At 45.4% G+C, this 26,593-nt stretch overlaps 1 protein-coding gene across 2 annotated transcripts; it reads right to left on the reverse strand.

Moving 5' to 3' along the window:
* Positions 1 to 4,414: 4,414 nt before the first annotated feature.
* On the reverse strand, positions 4,415 to 25,646 carry NAXE (NAD(P)HX epimerase). 2 transcript variants are annotated; one of them, XM_068253533.1, is made up of 6 exons: positions 25,516 to 25,646; positions 21,304 to 21,412; positions 19,230 to 19,340; positions 14,445 to 14,558; positions 9,898 to 10,045; positions 4,415 to 4,804 (listed from the first exon to the last, which is right to left on the reverse strand). In XM_068253533.1, exons 1-6 carry the CDS (start codon positions 25,635 to 25,637, stop codon positions 4,602 to 4,604), a joined length of 807 nt encoding a protein of 268 aa, XP_068109634.1. In that variant the 5' UTR covers positions 25,638 to 25,646; the 3' UTR covers positions 4,415 to 4,601. The 2 variants fall into 2 exon arrangements, with proteins under 2 accessions (XP_068109634.1, XP_068109633.1); XM_068253532.1 differs by lacking the exon at positions 25,516 to 25,646 and adding an exon at positions 24,630 to 24,847.
* Positions 25,647 to 26,593: the final 947 nt, after the last annotated feature.

Consider the following 26,593-nt stretch of genomic DNA (forward strand, 5'->3'; position numbering starts at 1 on the left):
GAAGTGTGGGTGAGCCAGAGAAAGGACTGGGGGGAAGGGGTGCATTACGTTGTGTGGAGAGGAGGCTGGCAGTGGTTTGGACAGAGGTAGATGTGTAGAGAACGGTGGAAGATGCATGGAGTAGGAGAGAGGAAGCAATGTGTGTGAGGTTTAGATAGTGATCAGGAATGCAGGTGAGGCTAAAAGATTGAGGAAGTTACCTTGGTGTAATGCTGATTTCTGCTGAATTGCTGTTGAATTCTGGTAAATTTCCACCCTTTGAAAACGACCCGAAGTCGGCTGGCCCGACTACCAGACCTCCTGGTATACACACAGCATCAGAGCAAATGAGTAATCAGGATGATCTGGCAGACGATTTGCAATTAAGCAGGGGGGAGGGCCACTATAGTCTCCTGCAAATCAAACAAGCTTGTAGGTGTTACAACTTTGTTTGAAATTAAAGATAGGCCAGCAGTGTGAAACAAAAGCCAGAATTTCAATAGCAAGTAGTAAATTACAATGTAAATATGTTACTTAGGCGCTACTAATCTGAAAAGCAGAGCAGGACAGCAGAAATGAGCCACATGTAATATATTAGAGATGAAACATACACAGCAGATGGATGCAGTAGGAATCGGTTTCAAATTGAGTGCAGGTCAGATTAGAGATGAAACATACACAGCAGATGGATGCAGTAGGAATCGGTTTCAAATTGAGTGCAGGTCAGATTAGAGATGAAACATACACAGCAGATGGATGCAGTAGGAATCGGTTTCAAATTGAGTGCAGGTCAGATTAGAGATGAAACATACCTGTGAGGAGAAGAAGATAAAGATGATCAGGGAATTTGCCGATTAATTGAGGGTGCATGTGCAGGTGTAGTTGAATCATAATTTGAATTCTGGTAAATTCTGGTTAATTTCCACCCTTTGAAAACGACCCTTAGAAGACGACCCGAAGTCGGCCGGCCCGACTACCAGACCTCCTGATATGCACGCTGCAACTGCTTTCTTTAAGTCCCATCAGAGGTTCTCAATCGGATTTAAGTCTGGTGACTGCGATGGCCACTGCAAAATGTTCCATCCTTTAATCTGCAACCATGCTCTAGTGGACTTGGAGGTATGCTTGGGATCATTATCCTGTTGAAAGGTCCAACATCTCCCAAGCCTCAGGTTTGTGACGGACTGCATCACATTTTCTTCCAATATCTCCTGGTACTGAAGAGAATTCATGATACCTTGCACACGCTGAAGCTTCCCTGTACCTGCAGAAGCAAAACAGCCCCAAAGCATGATTAAACCCCTGCCATGCTTCACAGTAGGCAAGGTGTTCTTTTCTTCATAGGCCTTGTTCTTCCTCCTCCAAATGTAGCGTTGATCCATGGGCCCAAACAGTTCTAATTTTGTTTCATCAGTCCACAGACCACTATGCCAAAACTTTTGTGGCCAAAACACTCAATTTGAATAATTTTGAACACAACTATAGGTACTCCACAGGCTTACCATCTCTTCCTGGCCTCCATTGGCACACATAGACCTGAGCATATCCAACAATAACTTGCTGGATATGCTCGCATGGCCATGCTTTCAGCCCTATACAAACAAGGTCATACTAACCCTGAAAGTGTACAGCAGTGCCTGCACTGCAAGCCGAAGCCTCTTGTCCACGAGTGGCTCTGTCCTACTTTGCAAGCGTGGCACAGTATGGTCAGACTTTCAGAGGATCCTGGGCAGTGGTCTTGAGGAAGACATGGAAAGCCTCTGGAGAATGCAGATGTTTTCCTCTTCTTAAGCATCTCATTTTTTTTTCTAACTGCCTTGAGTATGCATTCATCATATAGCAGCTTCAAATGAAATTTTTCGATTGAGGACTTGTGCACTCTAAACCTCTGCCGAATCTTGTTTGGCTGTCTAGTGCAGCCAAATGAGCAGGCGGCAGGGAGCAGTTATAGTTACCTATCACAAAAGGGGACACAGCCAATATAGTGTAGTATATGTTGAGATGTAAAATGGGTTATGTGAACACAAATTAAATATACAGGTAGTCCCCGGTTAACGAACGAGATAGGGACTGTAGGCTCGTTCTTAACCTGAATCTGTTCTTAAGTCGGAACATTGTGCCATCTCTGTCCCCTGTACCTCCGCTGTGCCTACAGTGTCCCCCTCTCTGTCACCTCTGCCCTTTGTACAAGTTTAAAAGCCATTTGATTTTTTTTTTATCGATTTTCTCAAAAACTACAAGTCCAATTTGAAATTTTTTTTTACTTCCTCCCATGGAAACAGAGAATTCATGCCGTTCATATCGGCGGGTCGTTTCGTAAGTCGGGGACTACCTGTAATCAAAAACAAAGGTTACCAATTAGGCAACCACTATGTAGGCAGGTGGGGAGATTAGAACTGACCCGACTCAGGTTAAGAAGTAGCTCTCTGTAGATCGGAAAGAAAGGGTTAACACCCCTCCACCTTGGCTGAACTTAGCAATATGCTGATAGTTTTAACAGAGGCGGTAATACAGGATAACATTCGTTAAAAGCCGTTTAAAAGAGGAGGTAGTGAACTACCTCGTCAAAGTAGACACAGATTCTGTTATTATTCAACAATAAATGTATTTAATTACTCCACAGTGCAATGCATTTTGCACGTACAAACAAAGCTTTACTTTATTTGGCTGTTATGCTGGGAATACACGGTTCGTTTGAAATTATCAATCGAGCCGCTGATGGCTCGATTGATAATTTCCGACCTGTCCGATACTCCGCCGGAACGATTCCGCGCTAGATACCGGCGGGGAGAACAAAAGAAGAAATGCACGGAAGATTAGGAAATGCCTGTGGGGACGCACCGGTATCGAGGCAGCGGCTCGATTCCGGCGCAGAAACACTGTGTATTCCCTGCATTAAAGGATATTTTAGGTGAATGCTGGAAATAAAGCTTTACTTACCTGGTGCTTCTTCCAGCCCCTAGAAGTCTGTGTGGTCCCTCGCTGCAGTTCCGCAATACTCCACTGTTCAGCTGTCCTTTCCGTAATGATCGCAGACCTGGTGGGTCGTGGCTTCTGCACATACCTCATATAATTGCAATGTGCATGTGCAGAAACCGTTGACCCAGCGATCATGAGGTAGGGGACAGCTGAACAGTGGAGTATTGCGGAACTGCAGCGAGGGACCACACAGACTTCTAGGGGCTGGAAGAATCACCAGGTAAGTAAAGCTTTATTTCCAGCATTCACCTTGGATAGTGTTTAAGATTATCAGAAAGATTTTAAGGTATCACGTCAGACTGGAGGAAAGAGCTTGAGGAAAGAGCTTCAGGATCTACGCTTCGTCCAATGATATTTCATTTTTAAATCCTCGTTTTCTGCACACATCATCCACAGTTAGCTGACAGTCTGCAATAGGAATCAGACATAGTATCTGATGTTACGCTGTAGGCTGCAGTATTTTTTCCTGCATGGTGGAATGCGCAGTACCCATATGCAGGATGTGAATCAGCAATTTGATTAACATAGGCTGTCACATCTGGTGCAATTATGCATGCAGGGAAGCTGCATATGAATCCTTCAAGTGTGAACTCTGCCCTAATGTGGTCTTTTTGGCAAGCAAGCAGGTTGCTTGTAGGTAAAATGCATGACATTGGGTGGGTGGAGGGAACTTGCATCATAAAATAAAATATTTCGCCTGAGACACACCCCCATTAGGTCTCCAGAGTGGCTGTATGGAAATGCCCGATCTCAAAAACAAAGCTGGTCCTGCTCCCCCAAGATTTTGCTGTGATGCAACCTGTACAGTGCAGCATAAAGTCTATGAACATTACGCTTGTACTGTGCACGTCACAAGGGGAAATACTCAGAACTCACCACAATGTATGTACCTCAGTGTGGAAGTGACATAGGAATAGAATTGCGTATTTTATATTCTCGGTAGGGCTGCACCACAACAGTTTAACTACAAGAGGCCTTAGTGGCTGCCAGGGCCGAGGCAGAGGTAAGAGAGGCTCCAGCCTCAGGGGGCAGTGTAGGAGGGGACACACAACTCACTCACATATTCCCCTATTTTGTTTGAAGCAGAGAGAAATACAAAAAATGTATACATGGCAAGTCAGACACTCGAGATAAGGGTGTTGGGGACCCTGGGGCGCCTCAGTCTAAAAGCAATTAGTGTGGGAGGAATGGAGGGGCGCACTTTGGTGTCTCAGCCTTGGGTGCTAGAGGACCTTGTCCCATCTCTGGTGGCTGCCAACTATTACAGCCAAGCACCCATCCTAACTATGGATTGACTGCGTATGATTTTGATTAGAAGCCCCCCGAGCTGGTAGCATTGCATATGTTCTCCGTGGGTACAACCATTTACAGCAAGGAAAAGTAGATAATACATCTGCTTTTGCATCTCACTACAGCCAAACTGAATCACACCCTCCCTCCACACAACATACAATGATTTCAGAAAAGTAAAGTATCTTTATTTTTATAGTTCTGCTGAAAGTGAACAAATTCTCTATGGAAGAAAACACCCAATCAGTTCAGTAAATTGTTCCAGAGAACAGAGCTAACAGATATTCCAAGCTATAAGTCACAGCACACTATTTTGTATGCAGTCACTCCTCCAGTTCCCTACATGCCATCTGTTAGGGAAGCTTGAGTACGCACTCTGTATCTGGGTACGGTGGTAGGTTCAGATTGTACTTCTTCTCCAGTGCTTTTGGGACAAAGCGCCCCCCCAGGTAATGGTAGCGTCCTGAGAAGTGGGAGGCAGACTGTTTGGGAGCGGTCAGAGAGATAAGCATGTCTGGCTGGAGGCCGTCTGGGTTTCCTTTCTCCACATCCCACCCTGAAAAATTGTGACATGTTAAAGTGGGATTCCAGACCGCAGTACAAATGTATATGCAGATTAAACAATCTACCTTAAAGAGACTCCGTAACAAAAATTGCATTCTGTTTTTTATCATCCTACAAGTTCCAAAAGCTATTCTAATGTGTTTTGGCTTACTGCAGCACGTTCTACTATCACCATCTCTGTAATAAATCAACTTATCTCTCTCTTGTCAGACTTGTCGGCCTGTGTCTGGAAGGCTGCCAAGTTCTTCAGTGTTGTGGTTCTGTGATGCATCTCCCCCCTCCAGGCCCCTCTCTGCACACTGCCTGTGTATTATTTAAATTAGGGCAGCTTCTCTCTTATCTTTTACAAGCTGGATAAATCCTCCTCTGAGCCGGCTGGGCTTTCACATACTGAGGAATTTCTTCCTGCAGAGTGCAGACAGCTCTGCCTGTATGTAACAGCCTGACACTTCAGTGGAAGGTAGCTGCAGGGGGAAAGAAACACACAAATGATCTCTTGAGATTCAAAAGGAAGGGTGTATACAGCCTGCTTGTGTATGAATGTATTTTCTATGTGTTCTATACTGTACATCAACATACTTCCTGTTTTGGTGGCCATTTTGTTTGTTTATAAACAAACTTTTTAAAACTGATTTTAACCACTTTTAATGCGGCGAGGAGCGGCGAAATTGTGACAGAGGGTAATAGGAGATGTCCCCTAACGCACTGGTATGTTTACTTTTGTGCGATTTTAACAATACAGATTCTCTTTAAAGAGAAGCTGTCAGCCATACTATCTCAGGAAAAAAATACCAAATATATAAGTAGATAAATACTTGCTCTACTTACATAACATATATATTGCACTGTCCATGTTATGATTCCTGTGAATTTTATAAAGGAAAAGTAGAGAATCCTATTCTAGACAGTTTCCATATTTATTGTGATGTAATATCCGCGCTTAAGGTGGCCATACATAGATCAAATCTGATCAGAGAGGGATCGTATGGCTGCCTTTACTGCAAACAGTACATAGCAAGGAAATGAACAGCGCTACTTAAAAACAGATGAGTGCCTACCTGCAAAAGAGTGCAAGCCCCACTTATGGGATAAAATACACACTGAGCATACACATGACCTGTCTACCACTGGAGGATGTTGGTTTCCTGTAACAGCTTGCATGCAACTTGTTAAGTACTGCAAACAGATTGTGATCGGTTTCATGCTGAAATCGATTCACAATCTGTGGTGGTGCTGCCGCTGCCTTCCCCCCGACCACCACCCCTCCTGCACACATTCCCTGCTCCGGCCGGCGCTGAGTCCTCCCGGTCAACACCGTCTCTTCTCCGCTGGGTTCCGGGCCGGCTGGCTTCACTTCTTTCTGTCCGGAGAAGTTTAAACAGTAGAGGGTGCTCGACTGTTTAAACTTCCTGCCGGGACAGGAAGTGAAGCCAGCCGGGCCAGAACTTGGAACCCAGCGGAGAAGAAGACATCGGTGACCGGGAGGACTCGCGCTGGCCCGAAGCAGGTAATGTATTGCCGCTGTATTGCGTTGGTCGTCAGGCATTCGAACGCCGCTATCGACGCACTCCCGACCCGCCGGCGATCGAGAAAAATCTTCCGCACGGACAGCTCGACTAGAACGATTGATTTCGGACAGAATTCAATCCTTTGCGTTTGTGCAACTATTTCGCAGCAGAGTCGATCACAGTGATCGAATCTGCTGTATATCGTCGGGAAAATAGTTAGGTGTATGGGCCCCTTTAGTCTCCTCTGCCTCATTTGCCCGCCCTTCACTATAGAAAGTGCATTGTTTCAGCCTGAGAAATTTTGGCCAATCAGAGAGGAACAGAGGTGTGGGAGGGGAAACCAGGAGGGAAAGAGGCTTCAGCCAATCATGCTGCATTAGTTAAGTCTGAAGTAAGGAAGCAAAAAAAGACAACCTAGCATGCCCTGCAACTTCTCTTTTGTGTACCAAATTTTGTGTGTACCAAATAAGAGTCAGGTAAACTGGGGAATGATAATTTATCACCAAGAAAAGTAAGTGATTTTAACTTTTGGATTGCCTGATTAGCATCCGTATTACTTGTTTAACAGATACAGTTTTTTGTTTTTTTTACTTGGGGCTTCCGCCAGCCCCATAAGCATGGCTGTGTCCCTCGCCATCCTCCTATGATGTCCTGTTCAGCCACGGTGAGCCCCGGTAAGCGGCTCCGTGGCGCAGAATGCCCCGGCTGACGTCACTCAGTCAGACTAAGTCTGACTGAGCCGTTTACCGGGGGTTGACTGCGGGAGAACAGCGGAAATGGCAGGCAAATAAACTTAGGCAAGCTTTACTTACCCGGGGCTTCCTCCAGCCCCTAGAAGCCAGTATGTCCCTCACCACAGCTCCACTCCCAGCCGCTGGCTCCCGGTCCCTGACGGTGCAGAGGCCGTCCTCACGAGGTCGCCCTCTACTGCACCTGTGCTGCTGTCAATCACTTGCATGTGGTGTGTACTGTGCAGGCGCAGTGCTGCACCTGCACAGTACACTCCACACCTTGTGTGAGTGATTGACAGCAGCGCTTACACAGGCGCAGTAGAGGATGACTTGGCGAGGTCAGTTTCTACACCGGCAGAGACCGGGAGCCAGTGGCTGAGAACGGAGCTGCGACAAGGGACATAGCTGCTGCTAGGAGCTGGAGGAAGCCCCGTGTAAGTAGAGCTTGCCTAGGTTTATTTGCCTGACATTTCCTTTCAAAAGAAACTAAAGAATTGAACTTTATCCCAATCAGTTGGTGATACCCCCTTTCCCATGAGAAATCTATTTATTTTCTCAAACGGATCATCAGGGGGCTCTGTATGGCTGATTTTGTGGTGAAACCCCTCCCACAGTGTGATGTCAGTGCCCCACAGCTCTGAGGTCCTGACATCACACCGTGGGCGCCTTGTTGCATTGTGGGAAATAACAGCTGTTTCCAACTGCCAAAAAAGCAAGCAGTAGCTACTTCCAGCGACATCACCTGCCAGCAGTAAAATATTCACCCTGTGATAAATATCTGAATGTAAATCAGTGAGAGAAAAGTTTTAACAATGAACAAACACTGACTAAATCATTTATACATAATTATTGTAAAATTAAGCACTGTTTTATTACAACATTTTCACTGGAGTTCCTCTTTAAGTCACTCCACCTATCTGATCTGCAAGTCGAAAAGGTTTCTTTCATCACAAGCTTTGGATGATGGCATTCATGCTAAGCATGTACGAGTACTGTTCACACATGCCTAATAGAACAAAGCTGCTCATACACAGTTTTTCTGAATACTGTTCAGACTGTCAGTAAAAAATACAACTAATGGATCCAACTTAAAGAGAAAATTAGAAATACATTGTGGCAGATAATTTAAACTGAGGCTATGCAATTCAAACTTTTCAGAGCTAAAAAAAAAACACACACAAAAAACTAAACAAACATTTATGTGATTTTTTTTTTTAAAGAAGCGCCTCCAATCTTCTACAGCAGGACCATATGACCTCCTACACAGATCCACGATGGCAATGCATCCTCATCAAATGGAGGGGGCCAAAGTTCCTGCAGAAATTTGTACTGCAGCAATGAAGTGGTAGCCTTGCTCCAGGACCTTATAGCTACTTCTAGTCATATAATTAAAATTTTTATTAAAAAAAAATTAAAAAATTATACACTCCAATTACTAATAAAAGCTTGCATCTTTAGATCTGTGCTGAACAATGGGCATTTAGGCCTGGGACCCACCGGCAGTGCTTTTTTAAACGCTTGAGATTTGAAAAGATGCCGTGTGTGAGATCCCACTTGAGGGATGTGATTTAGAAAAAAAACAAAAAACACCCATAGGATTACATTAGCAAGAGCTAAGAGGGTCCCAGGTCTAAAGCTTATGTAAATCCCAAATAAACCTACAGCAGGGCTAGTGCTGACTAGTTCAGTGCTGATCTGCCAGACTCCCCACTCTTGCTGCCCTTTTTCCTAGTGTAGTTGAGGTTGCAGCCACCTCTCCTCCAAGACACTCATTGCCAAGTTGAAATTATGTCAATATCAGTGTTTTCTGGTGCACTCCCACAGACTCTACAGCAGTAAATATGCAAAATAAAAAACGTTTCCATTTCTTGTAGGTTCGCAAGCACCTATTTTCGCTCCTCTGAAAAGTGCACACATGTATAGTAGCTTATGCTGCACTCCCTCCGGTCTTGTAACCTCAAAAGAAACACCATCATAGTGCAACCGGTCATAATTCTTCCACCATACCATCCAAACATTTGTTCCTCATAAGCTTTGATAAAATGCAATGGGCGGATCCAAGGCAGACAGAGACCAGTGTGATGTGGGAACAGGGCACTTTTTTTTTCTTTTTTTTTAATTAACTTGGTTTAAAATGCGAGTTTTATTACTAAAATCCTACAGACTGAGGCTTCTCTTTTCTCCCTCGCCCTCTCCGTTGCGGTGTGCGGAACCCCAGAACATATCAGATAAGCTTGTTGGCTACGCGCCCTGCCATGTACAAGCATAGCCGTAGTGCACCTGCGTGAGTACGGGTCACTTGTGCACGAAGAGGAGAGCAGTTGCAAACTTTCAAAGGGGCCCGGGCTTCAGTGGTGGACTCTGCTATTATATATGGGATTATGCCACAGCTGCTTACTTCAAGTCAGTCAGACTAAGCTAGAAGGTGTGCACACGTGCCTAACTTTAGTCTATGGGAGCTAAAGAGCAGCCACAACTAGACAAGAGCAACAAAATCCTAACTTCTAGTGTAGTGATTGGCATCTGGGAGGATGCTGCACACGCCTCTACTCAAAAGAAACGGTAGCGGTAGTGGACCTGTATGCATTTGCCATGCTGTGATTTTGCTTCTGTTTTTGAAGGGCTTTAACCAACAGGGGCAAGATCTGAGCTGAAGCACAAAGATCTTTTTTTTTTGTTTATAGCTGTCCTTTCTGCATGACAGGAGCTGAATATTGAAAGGGAAAAAAACCAAACAAACATATTTCTCCAACACTGAACATCCTCATTAGATTAGAAATGCATACTTATGACTAGTCTATTTTTATTCCCCCCCCCCCCAATTAAACTGAATTACTGATCTGTACCTGATGGGATATCCACGCTTGCAATTGGAATGGTGATGTGTTTTAAGGTGCTCAGGATAGATCCGAAGGGTTCTCGTACTGCACCCTGGAAGCTAAAGCCAAAAATGGCATCAACAACCAAATTGTAGGCTCCACTAATAACCTCGGGCTTAAAAAAAAAACAAAAAAAAACAAGTTAGTGTTGATATTCTAAAATAAACAAAAAAACAACAAAAACGCAATGAGGAAGGTCCTAAAAATGACATGTAAGGGCTCGTTTCCACTATAGCGAATTTGCATGCGGATTCGCATAGGCAATACAAGTGGATGGGATCGTTTCCACTTGTGCGTCGTGCGGGTGCGTTTTGGTGTGCGGGGGAAATCTGCACGGCAGAGCCGTCAGATTTCGCGTGCGGCTGGAATGCGGGCGATTCGCCCGCAATGCTTTTAATAGGGAAATCGCGTGCGGCTTTGTCATGCGGTTTTCCCCGCGATTTCGCATGTAATGTTATGGAAATTTAAACAGGCAGTGACATGGTTAAATTCGCCTGCCTCTCAGCCATGCAAAATCGCATGCAAAATCGCGGGTAAAACCGCATGCAGAAACGCATCCGCATGCGATTTCATCCGCGGTGGAATCCAGGCGATTCCGCACCGCAACAGTGGAAACAAGCCCTCAAAGATTATTTTTTTCCTCACCATTAAAATGTACCTAAGCCTCTGTCTGGATACTCCAGGGGCTTCTCCCATAACCTCACCTCCATTGATCCAGTGCTGGGATGCCTGATCCTCTTCGACAAGGGCAGGGTGGCCATTTTGCAGGAATCCTGCACAGTAGCATGGAGCTGGTCATCACTGTGCTACTGCGCAGGTGCAAGGCATCCAGCAGTGTGGTCATTTATGGACGGGAGAACATACGCAAACTTCCAGAAGGTCCCAGCACTGGAACGCGTGGTCTTGATGAGGACATGGGAAACCTCTGGAGGATCCAAATACTTCCTTCTACTAGACTAGAGGCAAGTATCTGACAGGTTTAAAGTAAACGACCTCGGAAACTAAAAATTTGATACTTACCAGGGGCTTCCTCCCACCCCATAAACACGTCGGAGTACCACGCAGTTCTCCTGTAGTCTGGCATTCAGCCGCGGTCAGCCCCGGTAACAGGCTGAGTCGCGTCTGTCCGGGTCTACTGCCCATGCGTGGGAGGTCTGCGCATGCATAGAAGACACAGACGGGACCCGACTGAACCAGTTACTGCGGCTGAACGTCAGACCGTGGGAGGACGGTGTGGGACTCGGACATGTTTATGGGGCAAGAGGAAGCCACGGGTAAGTATCAAATCTTTAAAAACTGTAAAGGAAACCCTGACTGGCTGCACAGAGCTGCTTTTTCAAGCACACCCCTGCATTAGAACTCATCTACTGTTAAATACCCTTGGTTCAGGCTCAATTATGAATGCATTTGCTAGTGAATCATTTAAAAAGTATAAACAAAATGTTATACGTTTTGTTTTTGCCGACATATTGGTGGTCAGTAGGGATGCATGGCTATTGAAAAGACTGCAGTTGCATGAACCCTATTTACTGCAGATAGTTCTGCTATCTATAGCAAGGGTTAACAGAAAACATTTCAGCTTGCTTACCTTGTTTTTATGTGCATGTACAGCACAGTCATTCCCCAGTGATGTTAACAGAAGCTGGCAGAGAGGGAGTCAACATTTGTTGCCAGTCAATAGATTCTCAAGGTGTTTGAAATAAATAATAATAATGGTGCATGCTATGGGCAAATATCACTACAGATTATACTATTATAATTATTGGTCTGAGCCATGCTTATGCGCTTTGAGTCCTATGGGAGAAAAGCGCTTTAGAAATGTTATTTGTTGTTGTTGTTATTATTAGATACGATACTATTAGATTAGATAGATTAGGACTTGTGTCATCATCAGTAGTGGATGGGGAAGAATCACTCAGAAAGGGATCACACTTCCCCACACAGCAGACGATTCTCCGCACAATGGTGCATTTTGCAAAGCGTTTTAACTTAAAGGAATACTATCGAACTTTAACACATTTCTGTCAGTAGCATAAATCAAAATTGCATTAACAGCTAGTGCAAACACAGCATATCTTTTTGCTGTGCAATGTTTCTTTTAAATTTACCTTTTAAACAGATCCCCTGACAAGCTGACGGCGACGGCTAATGGGGCAGCTCATTATGTCAGAGGGGATTCCTTTTTACAGTGCAGTAGTGTATTATACTATTTTCACGGTTCCCCATGCTATTCATTACTATTACTATGTTTCCCCAACACTATTCAGCATGCCAGTCATCTGTCACAGTAGCCTGCTATGAGGAGCGAGAGACAAACGCTCTCGCTCCTATTCTGCCCAGCCAATCCCGCCAGAACCAGAAGCAGACTTCCGTGTCAGACTTGGGCTGCCGCCGCCGCATTAGTTGTTTGTCATCGCTACGCATCGGAAGCAGGAGCCGAAGGGAAGGAGCAATGATGCGCCCTCCTCCAGCTTATATGGTTGCCGTTGCGTAGCGATGACAAACAACTAATGCGGCGGCAGCCCGAGCCCAACACACGGAAGTCTCCTTCTGGTTCTGGCGGGATTGGCTGGGCAGAATAGGAGCGAGAGCGTTTGTCCCTCGCTCCTCATAGCAGGCTACTGTGACAGATGACTGGCATGCTGAATAGTGTTGGGGAAACATAGTAATAGTAATGAATAGCATGGGGAACCGTGAAAATAGTATAATACACTACTGCACTGTAAAAAGGAATCCCCTCTGACATAATGAGCTGCCCCATTAGCCGTCGCCGTCAGCTTGTCAGGGGATCCGTTTAAAAGGTAAATTAAAAGAAACATTGCACAGCAAAAAGATATGCTGTGTTTGCACAGACTGTTAATGCAATTTTGATTTATGCTATTGACAGAAATGTGTTAAGTTCGATAGTATTCCTTTAGGCCCCGTTCACACTGCACGCGTTTCCAGCCGCGTTTTGGATACGCGTGTAGGTGGCCGACACGCACGACATCAGACATTGCATAGAGTGCAATGTCTGATGTTCACACTGCATGCGTTCCGGACCTGTGCGGTCCGGGAACGCATGCTGCACGCATTTTTTGTAAAAACGCGTGGCTGTCCCATTCACTTTTCAGTGATGGGATGTCACGCAACGCACACAAACGCGGATGGCGTGCGTTCGCATGCGTTGCGTTTCGCATGCGTGGCCATCCGCGTTTGTGATGTGAACGGGGCCTTAAGGTTTCTTTTTTTTTTTTTACAGTAGCCATTCATTTCAAAGTAAACCGGCATGTGTTGTGCAGGGAAGTAGTGCAGGTTGCTTTTCTTTTTCTGACACACTGGGGAATTGCCTCCAGAAAACACACAGGTGCCTAAAGGTGGCCATACACTGGTCGATTTGCCATCAGATCCCTCTCTGATCGAATCTGATCAGAGAGGGATCGTATGGCTGCCTTTACTGCAAACAGATTGTAAATCGATTTCAACATGAAACCGATCACAATTTGTGAACGCCGCTATCGACGCACTCACGACCCACCGGCGACTGAGCAAAATCTTCTGCACGGACGCATCGACGGGAACGATTGATTTCGGACGGAAATTGATCAACCTGTTAGTGTTTGCGCAACGATTTCACAGCAGATTCGGTCATAGTGATCGAATCTGCTGTATATCGGCGGGAAAATCGTTAGGTGTATGGGCCCCTTAAGACTATCAATATATGCGAGTCCACGTATGTTTTTTTGTATGCTGCAAAATGCTGCGGATTTGCTCAAGTGTGACCCCTTCCTCATAGTCCTTATTTTATCTCCCTCGGATCCCTCCCTCAAGCAAAAGTAGCTTTATAAAGTGGCAGTGCATTTATTAACTCTCTAGAGGGTTATATTTGGGAGATGTTCTCATTTCAAACGCATCAAAAAACATTTTAGCACAATTTCTCTTAAATAAACAAGCAAATCCATCATGAAATATAAACCTGAACTAAGGCTTTAAAGCATTTCAGAAAGAAAACGTATACAACTAATGAAAACAATTCTGGTTGTTTTCCCAAACGTTAAAGGACACCTGAACTGAAAGAGATATGCAGGCTGCTATATTAATTTCATTTTAAACAATGCAGATTGCCTGGCTGTCTTGCTGATCCTCTGCTTCTAGACCCTGAACAAGCATGCAGATCAGGTGATTCCAACTGAATGCTGCATGATAATTTCAGGTGTGCGATTCAAACCCTACTGATGCCTGAAAGGTCAGCAGGACAGCCAGAACACTGGTATTGTTTAAAAGAAAATAAATATGGCAGTCTTCACATGCCTCTCACAGGCGTCCTTTGAAGGATTTACACCTTCAGTCTGCCTGGAGAGATATTGTCTCACTTTGGCAGCAGTTATGTCCAACTCTCCTCTCCTAAGCTATTGAGTGTATATACTGTAGCTTTCATACACTAGGGCATTTAGATGCTGGAGATCAGGGATGCCTTTCAAACTCATATCCTAAAAATGTTCCCTGCATTCTAGCATGACACCAATTCCACTCACCTCTTGAGGAAACTCTGAAAGAAAGGGGATGTCCATTTTTTGGCATTGTGTTGTCAGGTTTTCAAACAGCTGCTTGCTTGGGCGCTTGGGGTAGTATATGGATGGCTCATATCCCTATGCAAGAAATGTCAAATAAGAATAAGTAGTTCTTTCAAATCTAATCACAAGTAACAATCAAGAGAAAAGTGAATTGCATTTACGGGAAATCAAAGTAGATTCCACGGGTGAGTCTGATAAAGCACGCCGCACACTATGAGGTGAACTTAAAGGGACACTTAAGTCTCTGTAAAAAAAAAAAAAATATATATATAAATAAATAAAAAAAAGTTTTACTCACCTGGGTCTTCCAGCAGCCCCCTGCAGCTGTACCGTGCCCACGCAGACTCCATCAGATGCTCTTGGCCCCGCCGGCAGCCACTTCCGGTTTCAGCGACAGGAGCCGACAGGCCAGGAACGCGAGTGATACTTCACGTTCCCGGCCACAATACCGCCCTCTATACTGCTATAACATATAGCATACAGCAGCATAGAGGGTGCTATTGTGGCCGGGAATGCGAAGAATCACTCGCGTTCCCGGCCTGTCGGCTCCTGTCGCTGAAACCGGAAGTGGCTGCCGGCGGGGCCAGGAGCATCTGATGGAGTCTGCGTGGGCAGGATACAGCTGCAGGGGGCTGTTGGGAGCCCCAGGTGAGTAAAACTCATTTTTTTACAGAGACTTAAGTGTCCCTTTAAGGCTAGGTAAACACGATGCAATTTTCTGACATATTTACTGTCAGATCGATTATTTCCTACATGTCTGAACTGATTTCCGATAAATTTTGAGAATGATTTCCATAGAAGTCAACGGAAAATCGATCGGAAATCAGATATGTTGGAAATAATCAATCTGACAGAAAATTGCAACGTGTGTACCTAGCATTAGATCGAGATCTGACTTAAAGGACTTCCGAGGCCAAAATCCGGGCCCAAAACATAAAAAAAGTTAGCTACCTTCATGGCTTTGTAAGGCACGGAGGACGCCGTCCGCGCCCTCCGTGCCGTTCCGCCTGGTCCCCTCTGGTGAATAGCCCCCCGAAAGGCTGCGACCCCACGGTCCGGGTCGGCATCTTCTGCCCCTATAAAGATGGCCGCCGGAGCTGGCCACGGCTGCGCAGTCCGCATAGCCGCTACTGCGGCTGCGCAGCTCTAGGGCCAACCCTCCGATCCACGCTGCCTGTTACGTGATCGGGGGGTTGGCCCTAGAGCTGCACAGCCGCAGTAGCGGCTATGCGGACTGCGCAGCCGTGGCCAGCTCCGGCGGCCATCTTTATAGGGGCAGACGATGCCGACCCGGACCGTGGGGTCGCAGCCTTTCGGGGGGGCTATTCACCAGAGGGGACCAGGCGGAACGGCACGGAGGGCGCGGACGGCGTCCTCCGTGCCTTACAAAGCCATGAAGGTAGCTAACTTTTTTTATGTTTTGGGCCCGGATTTTGGCCTCGGAAGTCCTTTAAGAGGATCTGTAGAAAGAAAAACCATCCTCTGGGGGGTACTTACCTTGGGAGGGGGAAGCTACTGGGTCCCAATGAGGCTTCCCCCCCCCCCCCCCCCTGGTTCCAGCGTAGGCAGCCACATATCACTTTTGCACATGTGTGCTTTTTGCAATCCTGCTGCTGTGCACAGACGCACCCGGCAGTGGAAGCACAATTGTGGGTGGCACACGCATGCGTTGACCCGGTAAGCAGCTGATAGCAGGACCTTGCAGAACAACAGACCTGCGGGAAGGGACACACAGACTTCTAGGAGCTGGAAGAACCCCCAAGTCAGTAAAGCTGCATATAATGTTGTCACCTCAGATGTCCTTTAAAGCCATAGTTTAGGTATATAATTTTCTAATGACATTTGAACGAGAAGTCATTTCTCATTCGTTTTAAATTATTTTTCATCCCAGTGTGTACAGGGCTTATAGGACTACTTAAAATATTCATCCAAAGCATGTTCACTCAGTTTACCTTTCTACTACATAGATTTGGTAAAAATTTACACAAAAAAAAGGATCATTTGTTGGCACTTAGAAAGTGCCCATTAACGGTACAATTTTTCAACGCATTTTTTTACGATCGTAAGTAATCGAAAGGTAACTCGGTTGTTCCCATAAAACAGGTCAATTAGGGAATTTTCTCTCTTCAGATACGATCGTAAAATCTAACTTCCTGATTGATTCCAATTTCTGTTCCAGTAGACCAAAGAATAAATCTACATTGATTTTCACCACACACTGCTCAGTTTTCTGAACAATTCCATCATAAAAAGCGCGTTAATTCAAATCTGATGAATAAATTGTACCGTTAATGGGCACCTTTATATGGATTGTTTACCTGGACACCACTATGCATTCCTTGATATCCTGTCAGATATCAGACATCTGATGTAATATCCATCTCACTGTTGCCAAGGCTCAGGTAATGTCTGTTGGCACCGCCATGGCAACCTGGAAAACACCAGCCTTTTCTGATTAGCATTTAATTGAATACCAATTAAGACACCCCTGATTTTTTTTTATTATTATATTAAATGTTTTGATTAAGTCTTACATCTTTGTTAAAAAATATTTGAAGCACACCTAAAGTGAGAGAAGCATGAAAGCCGACAAATATATTTCCTCTTAAAGAGGAGCTGTTAGGTATAAGGTCTCAGAGAAAATAAACACATATATCAGTAGCTAAATATTGGCTGTACTTACATTACATATGCATTTCACTGTCCACGTTTGGATTTCACAGAATTTGTATATAGTATATGCAGAGATAGATGCTCCTGACAGCTCATGGCAGGCTCTATGTTTTTCTGTCAAATGTGTCGTCATGTCCTGCCTGCTTCCTGATCACAGATAAGCTCGTACTTGAACAACACAGTGTGCAGTGAATATTAATGAGCCATGTGGCTAGGAACAATAGCTGACTCCTGCAGTGTACTCTGCCCGGAGATTTATCAGTGCTACGCGCTGGACTGATTACAAGCTGCTGTAACGTCTCATTAGCAGCCGAGGGGAGGGCCCCAGAATGCTTTGCAGTTTAGTATGCGGCTTGCGTCCTTATGGGTCTATAACAGCCTTGCTGATAAGCACACATCAAAGGTAACTGAGATTTTTATCTTCACTAATGGCTTTCGGGCTTCCTTCTAAACTGTTTAACACAGGAGAATAGAGGTTTAAATTAGCTTCTGCAGCCTGACAGTTACTCTTTAAACAATGCAAATTGTCTGGCCGTCTAGATGATCCACTGCCTCTAATACTTTTAGCTATAGACTGACCAAGCAAGCAGATCAGATGTTTCTGACTGGATAAGCTACATGCTTGTTTTAGGTCTGTTATTCAGACACCACTGCAGCCAGGGATATCAGTAGGACAACCAGGCAACTTGTATTGCTTAAAAGAAAATAATTATGGCAGCCTCTATATCCCTCTCACTTCAGTTGGCCTTTAACCTCATTAGCGGTAACCCCGTGTGTGACACGGGGTAACCCGCCGGAGGGTGCCGCTCAGGCCCTGCTGGGCCGATTGACATAATTTTTTTTTTCAAACACGCAGCTAGCACTTTGCTAGCTGCGTGTTTGGTCTGATCGCCGCCGCCTACCGCCGATGCGCCGCTACCCGCCGCGGATACAGGGCCCCCCCCCCCGCATACCCCTTGCGCAGCCTGGCCAATCGCCGCCAGGCTGCGCTATGGCGTGGATCGGGACTCCCTGTGACGTCACGACGTCCATGACGTCACTCCGTTCGTCGCCATAGCGACGGGGGAAGCCCTCAAGGAAATCCCGTTCAGAACGGAATTTCCTTATGGGCAAGCGGCGCCGGCGGCGATCGGAATATACGGGGGGATGCCGCAGGGAGGGGGGGGAAGCATGTAGCTAGCGCTAGGCTAGCTACATGCTAATAAATAAATAGATAAATAAATAAATAAAATAAAAAAAAAGGGTGAAAAAAACCCTCCCGAGGTCGCGCAGCTGCGGGAATTAAACCGCCAGGGGGGTTAAAGAGAACCCGAGGTGGGATTTAATAAAGTTAGTAGGGCACAGAGGCTGGTTGTGCACACTATCACCAGCCTCTGTTGCCCTATTGTGTGCCCCCAGGACCTCCCTGCGCACTGCTGTCCCCTGTAACAAAAACCACCATGCTAGCGACACACAGAGTGTTGTCAGCAGGCTGTTTACCTGGAGGGAAGGGACGTAGGTGGGGAGCGCCGATATAGAAGTGGGGGAGCACCGGTGACAGACACTCACAGGTAAACAGCCTGCTGGCAACACGCTGTGTGTCGCTAGCACGGCGGTTTTTGTTACAGGGGACAGCAGAGCGCAGGGGGGACCTGGGGGCACACAATAGGGCAACAGAGGCTGGTGATAGTGTGCACAACCAGCCTCTGTGCCCTACTAACTTTATTAAATCCCACCTCAGGTTCTCTTTAAAGAAGAACTGTAATGAAAATGACATAATTATTAAAATTGCTTACTTTTTTAAAAATATTAATTTATACATTTAGTCAGTGTTTGTCCATTGTAAAATCTTTCCTGCCCCTGATCTAAATTTTGAAATTTATCGCTGGTGGTGACATCTTTAGTCCTGGCAGGTGATCTGTACAGAATGTTCATTCACCAATCAAAAGGGATAGTCGATCGGCCACCAAGTCGCCTGGTGTATGGGCACCTTTACTCAAACTTATTTTTTTCATGTTACCTCATTTCCTCAAGGAAACTTGATTACATAACCATTCCTAGCAATCATCTGACTCACTTCACAAGATGACTTACAAACAGCTTCAGGTGTCGAGCGCATACCAGCCCATCTCCCCCGTTGTTCCCTGGGCCACACACAACCAGTACAGTAGGCAATTTGGAAACAAATGAGCTCACTGGATAGGCCTATAGAAGAGAAAATAACATTATTACCTTTGAAAGCTAGCACCAAGTTTCTGCAGGACTGCAGACAATTTGAGATTACAAGTGACCCTGCAATCGATTTATTAAAAACTATTTTCTGATAACAGTCTACAGACCTCATCTGAGTCATATCAGATTATAGAAAGGATACCTGAAAGGTTGTTGAGTTAGTTTGGTGCTAAAGTTATGTGCAAGTACAAACATTCACTAGAGATTTAATTAAATGTGGTCTATCCTTGGACGTACTACATCTAAAGGTGCATACACACGTTTGATTTTATGCTCGATGTCATTCAAACAAAAAGTCGTTCAGACTCCTTGTACACACAGACGACAACTTGTTGTCTGAATGTCTATTAGTGTCAAAGTAATAGACTTTCGAACAACAAGTCGCTTGTACACATGTATGGACCTAACTGTCGTTTGAACGACAGTTATGCTGGGTACACACTGAGATTTTATGGTCGATTTACTGTCAGATCGATTATTCCCAACATGTCCGATTTGCTTTCCGATCGATTTCCGAGCATTTTGCAATTGATTTCCGTTAACTAATAGGAAATTGATCGGAAAATGCTCGGAAATTGATCGGAAAGCAAATCGGACATGTTGAAAATAATCGATCTGACAGTAAATCGATCACAAAAACTCATAGTGTGTACCCAGCATTAGTCCATAGATCCACAGAGCAGATCAGTCAAAACTGCTGCCATCAGTCTAACGATCATTCATATGCATGCTAAACTGTTTGTTCAAACGACCGGTTTGAATGACAAGTCGTTTAGAAATATTAGACGTGTGTACGTACCTTAAGACTGACCACACGCATTTCTGATTACATACTTTTTAGGCAAACTAATAATCAATGCAGAACACAGAATGGAAAGGAAAGATAATGCTAAATAATATTAAGATCCCGGTCCCGGAAATTATCTGGTAATCTAATGGCCTTATGGTTCCTTCCCCCTCCCACTAAACATAATCACATATATTTGCAAATATATACAGTGTAAAAAGTCAGCAATCACATGACTGCAGCTGTTCCTTGTATATTCCCTGAGTCCAGCCAAACTACCCTAGTAGGAGAGGCTTTGCATACCTGCCGCTCACTACCTCTCCTAATCATAATGCCATCATTGAACTAGCCTACTTCTTTCCCCCCAACCTCCTATTGGAGTCAATGGATGGATTGGTTGCAGATGGGACAAAAGCATGCTTTGCTTTCAGCTGCAGTGGGCTCCCACTGGAATGTCAGCAGATCGTTTAGAGACAGCCTTATCAGTCTGCAGATAGACTGTACACACGCACTACTGTCGGGAGAACGACAGTCCAGCAGGAGGGTCTGACGGACCCGTCGTTCTCTTTAGTAGTGCGTGTGTATGCACCATTAGACTGACAGCTAATTTTTGAAAAGCTGCACACAATCTTGCAAGCTATGTTTGAATTGTGTTTGTTAAAGGTCTTGTCCAAATCTAAATGTACCCAAGTCCACAATAGACAACGGGAATGTCATTGAGGTCCAAATAAATTTGAGATGATTGAGAGTTGTGCTAATTAATATGATACAGAATTGTGCTAATTATTATGAAAAGCTATTGTAAAATGGACTAATCAAATCTTGCAGTGGAAGCATTTATTCGTCCATTTTCAAGCTGCATAGATTTCCAGTAACATTTGCATAATTCTGCATTATCTAAGAATGATTTGCATATTTTAAAGAGAACCCAAGGCGGTGCGAGAGGGGGGCAGATGACACACAGAGGCATGTTCTCTGCCTCATGACAGGCCGCCTTGTGTCCCCTGGATATGGCCTACAATAATGAAAACAAGTTGTACAACTAATAGCCTATAAAGATCTAGGGAAAATGTAACCAATGTACTGCATTAAAGGGTGAAACAGAAGCGAAATTGGGAGTATACTGAAAGAAGGTATCCTCTATGTTACCTTGGCGATTGCAGTGGCACAGCTCAATCCAGCCAATTCCATCAACTGATCTACACTGAATTTATATTCATTGAAAAGTTCCTCATCGACTGCTTGTGCTTCCACCTGGCTGATAAAGGAGAGTCAGTATCAGACTGCTTGCAACCTAAAACTGGGAGATTTTTATTAGGTGAACAGAGTACACTACAGTGCACAAAGTGTAAACATCCAATCAGATGCTTTAAAAAAATAAGACCAACAAAATATAGCATGCGTGCTGCTTATGACGTTTTAAGTGTAACTGTCCCTTTTAATCAAACAGGGGTTTGTTCCATTCCTCAGATATTCCTAATAACTGCCTGAACACTTTCTGCTAGTCTATAGACAGAAAGTGGGAATATCCGAGGAACACGACTTCGCAGAGTAAAGTTATATCGCAAGTCATGCATCAATAGAGAACATGCAGTACCATTTATTAAAGTAAAAACGTCACTGCACATTTCACCTTCATCCACAAATAGATTGTGCTGACGTGAATATACTGAGTACACAGTAATAAGTTGCTTTGCAGAATAATTCTGTATGTCCACTCACTTCCCATAAAATTCTATGGGGCTGTTCACAACGCTAAACTGATCACGTTATTCTAACTTGCTGCATGCAGGCCTTGTATTAACCTCCTGGGTGATAATCCCGAGCTGAGCTCGGGGTATATCGCGCAGGAGGATTTCTCAGGCCCTGGTGGGCCGATTTGCATAATTTTTTTTTTTTGTTACACGCAGCTAGCACTTTGCTAGCTGCGTGTAACTTCCGATCGCCGCCGATCCGACGCTACCCGCCGTGCCACGCAGCCCCCCCCCCCAGACCCCTTGTGCAGTCTGGCCAATCAGTGCCAGGCAGCGCTGAGGGGTGGATCGTGACTCCCTCTGACGTCACGACGTCCATGACGTCGGTGACGACATCCCGCCCCATCGCCATGGCGACCGGGGAAGCCCAGCAGGAAATCCCGTTCTGAACAGGATTTCCTGCTTACTCTGATCGCCGAACGCGATCGGAGTGGGTGGGGGGATGCCGCTGCGCAGCGGCTATCATGTAGCGAGCCCAGGGCTCGCTACATGATTTAAAAAATAAAAAATTAAAAAAAAGCGCTGCGCCCCCTCCTGGGCGATGCAATTGTATCGCCCAGAGGGTTAAATGTCTATGTCCAATCTCCGTTGCAGTTCACACTCAAAAAAAAACAAACAAAAAAAAAACAAAACAAAAAAACGTATGTTTTGCAACTGACAACTGTAAACTTAGCCTGACAGATATATGTCAGAAGACCTTCTACCACTACTCCCCCACACATACATAATGCACTCCATACACATCCCTCTACATCTGAAACCTCATTGCACCTATAGATGAGGTGTATATATAGCCCTCCATGCTATTACAGTCTCATACACCCTAAGTGCACAGAATGCAAATCATGTATGCACATACCCCTCAAATACTGTCCCATACATTCTCAATTCACTACATCCAGAAAATGTATGAATGTGCCCCTCAAAACCCAATTACGCTCCCATATCCCCAAATTACACTGCACCTAAATAATGCACAGATACCAGTCCCCACTTCAGTCCCATATACCAATACACCAAACTAATGTATAAACACAGCCCTTTGCTGCCAACACCCTCTTACTGTACCAAATACCCATAATGCATTTCAGCCGGATGATGCATACACAACCCTTACAATCAGACATTATCAACATCCCATTTATCTATAGTACACTGAAGCCAGGTGATATAAACACACACCTCTCCGCAGCTAATATACAATAACTGTCCCTTATACTTATGTACTGAACCCAAATGATTATCATTATTTATTGGATTTCTATAGCGCCAACATATTACGCAGGGCTGGACTATAAATAAGGTTATATAAGACAATAAGTAATAAGGTACAAAATGCCAGATCATTCACTGGAGTAGTTCCAGTAATTTAAATTCAAATTATTCAGGCAGGATGCACAATCAAGTAGGATACACAAGGAGGGAAAGGCTTACAATGAAAAAGAGGGGGTGGTGACACAATAAGGGGGTCCTGATGCATTCAGGACTCTCCTCAGCTGAACATTCATTACAACCATTATGCACTACTGTACACCCAGGTGATCTATAAACATATCCCTCACAGCTGACACGATAAACACTGTATGCTGATAATGCAATGAACGCCAATGATGCAGGTATACCCCTTCCGATCTGGCAGCGTATGGCCAGAAACCCACTAGGAGCGATTTTCTGAGCACTTTGCGATTTGAAAACTGTTGCTAATGTAATGCTATGGGTGTGATCCCATTTGAGCAATGCGATTTTATAAAAATCCCCCATAGCATTGCATTAGCAAGAGCTTTTTCAAATCGCTAGCAATTAGAAATCTCTCCTAGTGGGTTTCTGGCCTATGTGTGATTTGGCCGCAGGGTGAGCCAAATGATGGCTCACCCTGCTGCCACTGAAATACTGGGCAGCGTTAATTACAATTCCCCCTCTGAGTCGTAGTAATTCAAGGTCCGACTATCACCAGCACCCCAATACACTGTATATACCGCTGCACGGCCATAGACATAACATGACATCTATGGTGGCACCCAGGTCAGGCGCAGCATAGGAAAGGTTACTCGCCAAAGTGATCTGATTCACATCTGACACCCCTTAGCTGTCTCATGTACCCATAATGCACTGCACCCAGGTGATGTATACAAACTTCGCTCCCTACCAGAACCCTCATTACTGTTCCACTGTCCCATTATGTAATGTATCCAGGTGATGTATGAAGACACCCTTCACCAGCAGACTGCTTTACTGTTCCATGGATCAATAATGCATTACACCCAGGTAATGTATAAACTCACTTATCCAAAACTATCATCCCATTCTGGTCTCATGCACAGCACTTCTAATGCAATGCATTCATATGATGCATTCTCAGCACTCCCCATCTGTCACCTTATTACTGTACCAAACACTCATATTATGTGAACACACACCTCTCTCCACCTGACAACCTATTACTTTTTTGTTTTTATTGTATATATCCATAAAGCAGGGCACCCAGGTGATACATTAACAACCCCCTCCTTCTGACCTCCCATTTCTACTTCACATGCACTGCACGAAGGTATAAATGCACCTACCCTCACCTGACATCCCATTGCAGTCTCATAAAGCACTGCAAACCTACCTAACCCCCTAATGCTTTATACCAAGGTAATTTATGTATACATTAACCCACCTCTCACAAGCCATTAGCTATCAATATTGTACTGAGGAAAGTATTATCTCTCTTCTTACCTGAGCAGCCTAGGCCCACCCTCCATCACTCCCCCTGCCCGGTACGTCCGGCACTGCGCGCCCCCTATTCCCACCGTGCGCGTGCACGTCTCCGCTCTCACTATCACCCGAGCTCCGCCCACCAGCAGGCCTAAACCGAGGAGAGCACGGAACCCGTGCATCTGTCACTTGGGCCACACCCCCAGTCTGCCACACTACTTCCGGGCGGCTAAGTGCACGGCGCATCTGCTGTCCTCTCGTTCGGCCAGATTTATGCGCACGCGTGGCACCTTTCAGCATCCGCACAGTGTTCTGCTTCGCCTAGTAGAGATGGGAAGTTCGGATCTTTTCAATGATCCGGATGATTCGAATCGGATCATTGAAGAGATCCGGATCTTTGATCCGAATCTCGGATCATTTTACTACCGGAAGCATTCGGGGGTGAAATGAACAGCAGGACAGGTCTGTGGACAGGAGAAGGGGAGGGGGGTGGACACACAGAGAAGGGGAGAAGATGGACAGAGGGCAGGGAGTGGACAGAGAAGGGAGGAGGGACGAGCAGAGAGCAGAAATGTTTGCACGTAATACCCACATGCTGAAGTCATATGCTTTACATATATTTCACCTATATGTTCATCTGTACACTTTGAAAGAAAAGGTCGCACAGTGAAAGAAAGCATTCCCAGAAGATAAGTGCAGCTGTTTAGTGCCGAGTGCAGGAGGATTATATTGCCTTTCAATCACAGTGTCTGCAAAGTTACTGAGCTGTGCTGAGCCAAAAGCTTCCCATGTGATCACTGTGCACAACTACGGAACAGACAGCCTATAATCAGCAGCACGTTATAGCCAGTATGTGTGCTCTACACATATCTGGCAGTGGCACCCATGTCCCCTCTCTCTCATCTACCTGTCTCCCTGCAAGGCTGCCTCCCATACAACAGAGCGATCCCTGCTTCCAGGACCCCGCTGCCCGCTGAGAGGGGGCGTGTCGCTCCTGGCCCCGCCCCTTTTGCGATCCGAATCGTTCATTTTGATGATTCGGATGATCGACTCATAAAATAGATTCGGATCAAAGATCCGAATCGTTCATGATCCGGACAACACTATCGCCTAGACGCCTACAGTTTTGTACACTTGGCCATTGTGCAGACTACAGAATAAATGTAGTGACCACGCGTGCTGACAGTGCGGATTCGAACCTGGATGCGTAACGATCTTTTGCAGGGACAACTACACTAGTATTTGTAGTGGGCTTCAAAGACACCTGAAGTGAAAGGGATTTGGGGGCTGACCAGGGGTGTAGCAATAGGGGTTGCAGAGGTTGCGACCACATCGGGGCCCTTGGGCTAGAGGGGCCCCGAAGGGCCCTCCCTCAACTGCAGTATTAGCTCTCTATTGGTCCTGTGCTCATAATAGTCACTTCTATAGATACTTTGAATAGTGGTAATCATTAACTAGCTATTTCCCACCCCCTTCTTGCACCTCTTATACTGTAGTTGCCATTGGCAGGTTTTGGTGCACCTTCTCAATTGTTATTTATAGAATGCTTGGGGGGCCCCATTGTAATACTTGCATCGGGGCCCACAGCTCCTTAGCTACGCCACTGGGGCTGACATATTTATTGCCAAACAAAGCGCAGTGCCTGGCAGTCCTGCTGATTCTCTGCCTCTAAAGGGGCCCATACTTCAACCGACTATGCGATCAGATTATTATCGAACTAGTGACCTAAGCCCGTATAAAAACGGGCTCTAGGTTTGTCACCCTGCGCGTGCACACACGCTCGGCCGGCCCACCTGCTGGCCCCTGCGTCCTGTCCCAACAGCTGTGTCAGTGCAGGACATGTGCAGTAGCGCAAAAGTATTGACACATGGACATGGGATGCAGGGACACTCGTAGATTATTAGGTAGGATGGATGCAAATTGGTGTAGCCACAAGCATGCCTGATTGACACTAGTGATGGGAATTCCGGCTCTTCTCAGAGAAT

The sequence above is a fragment of the Hyperolius riggenbachi genome, chromosome 9, assembly GCF_040937935.1.
Source record: "Hyperolius riggenbachi isolate aHypRig1 chromosome 9, aHypRig1.pri, whole genome shotgun sequence".
Taxonomy (NCBI): Eukaryota; Metazoa; Chordata; class Amphibia; order Anura; family Hyperoliidae; genus Hyperolius; species Hyperolius riggenbachi.

Bases quoted from the DNA above. Each gene is read 5' to 3' on its own strand.
- NAXE (XM_068253532.1), bottom strand. From the start codon at position 24,790: ATGCACGGGTTCCGTGCTCTCCTCGGTTTAGGCCTGCTGGTGGGCGGA. The intron at 19,341-21,303 runs GTAACATAGAGG...TCTCTTCTATAG, and splicing joins GTGCCACTGCAATCGCCAAG to GCCTATCCAGTGAGCTCATT. The intron at 4,805-9,897 runs GTACAGATCAGT...ACAATTTTTCAG, and splicing joins AAGCGTGGATATCCCATCAG to GGTGGGATGTGGAGAAAGGA.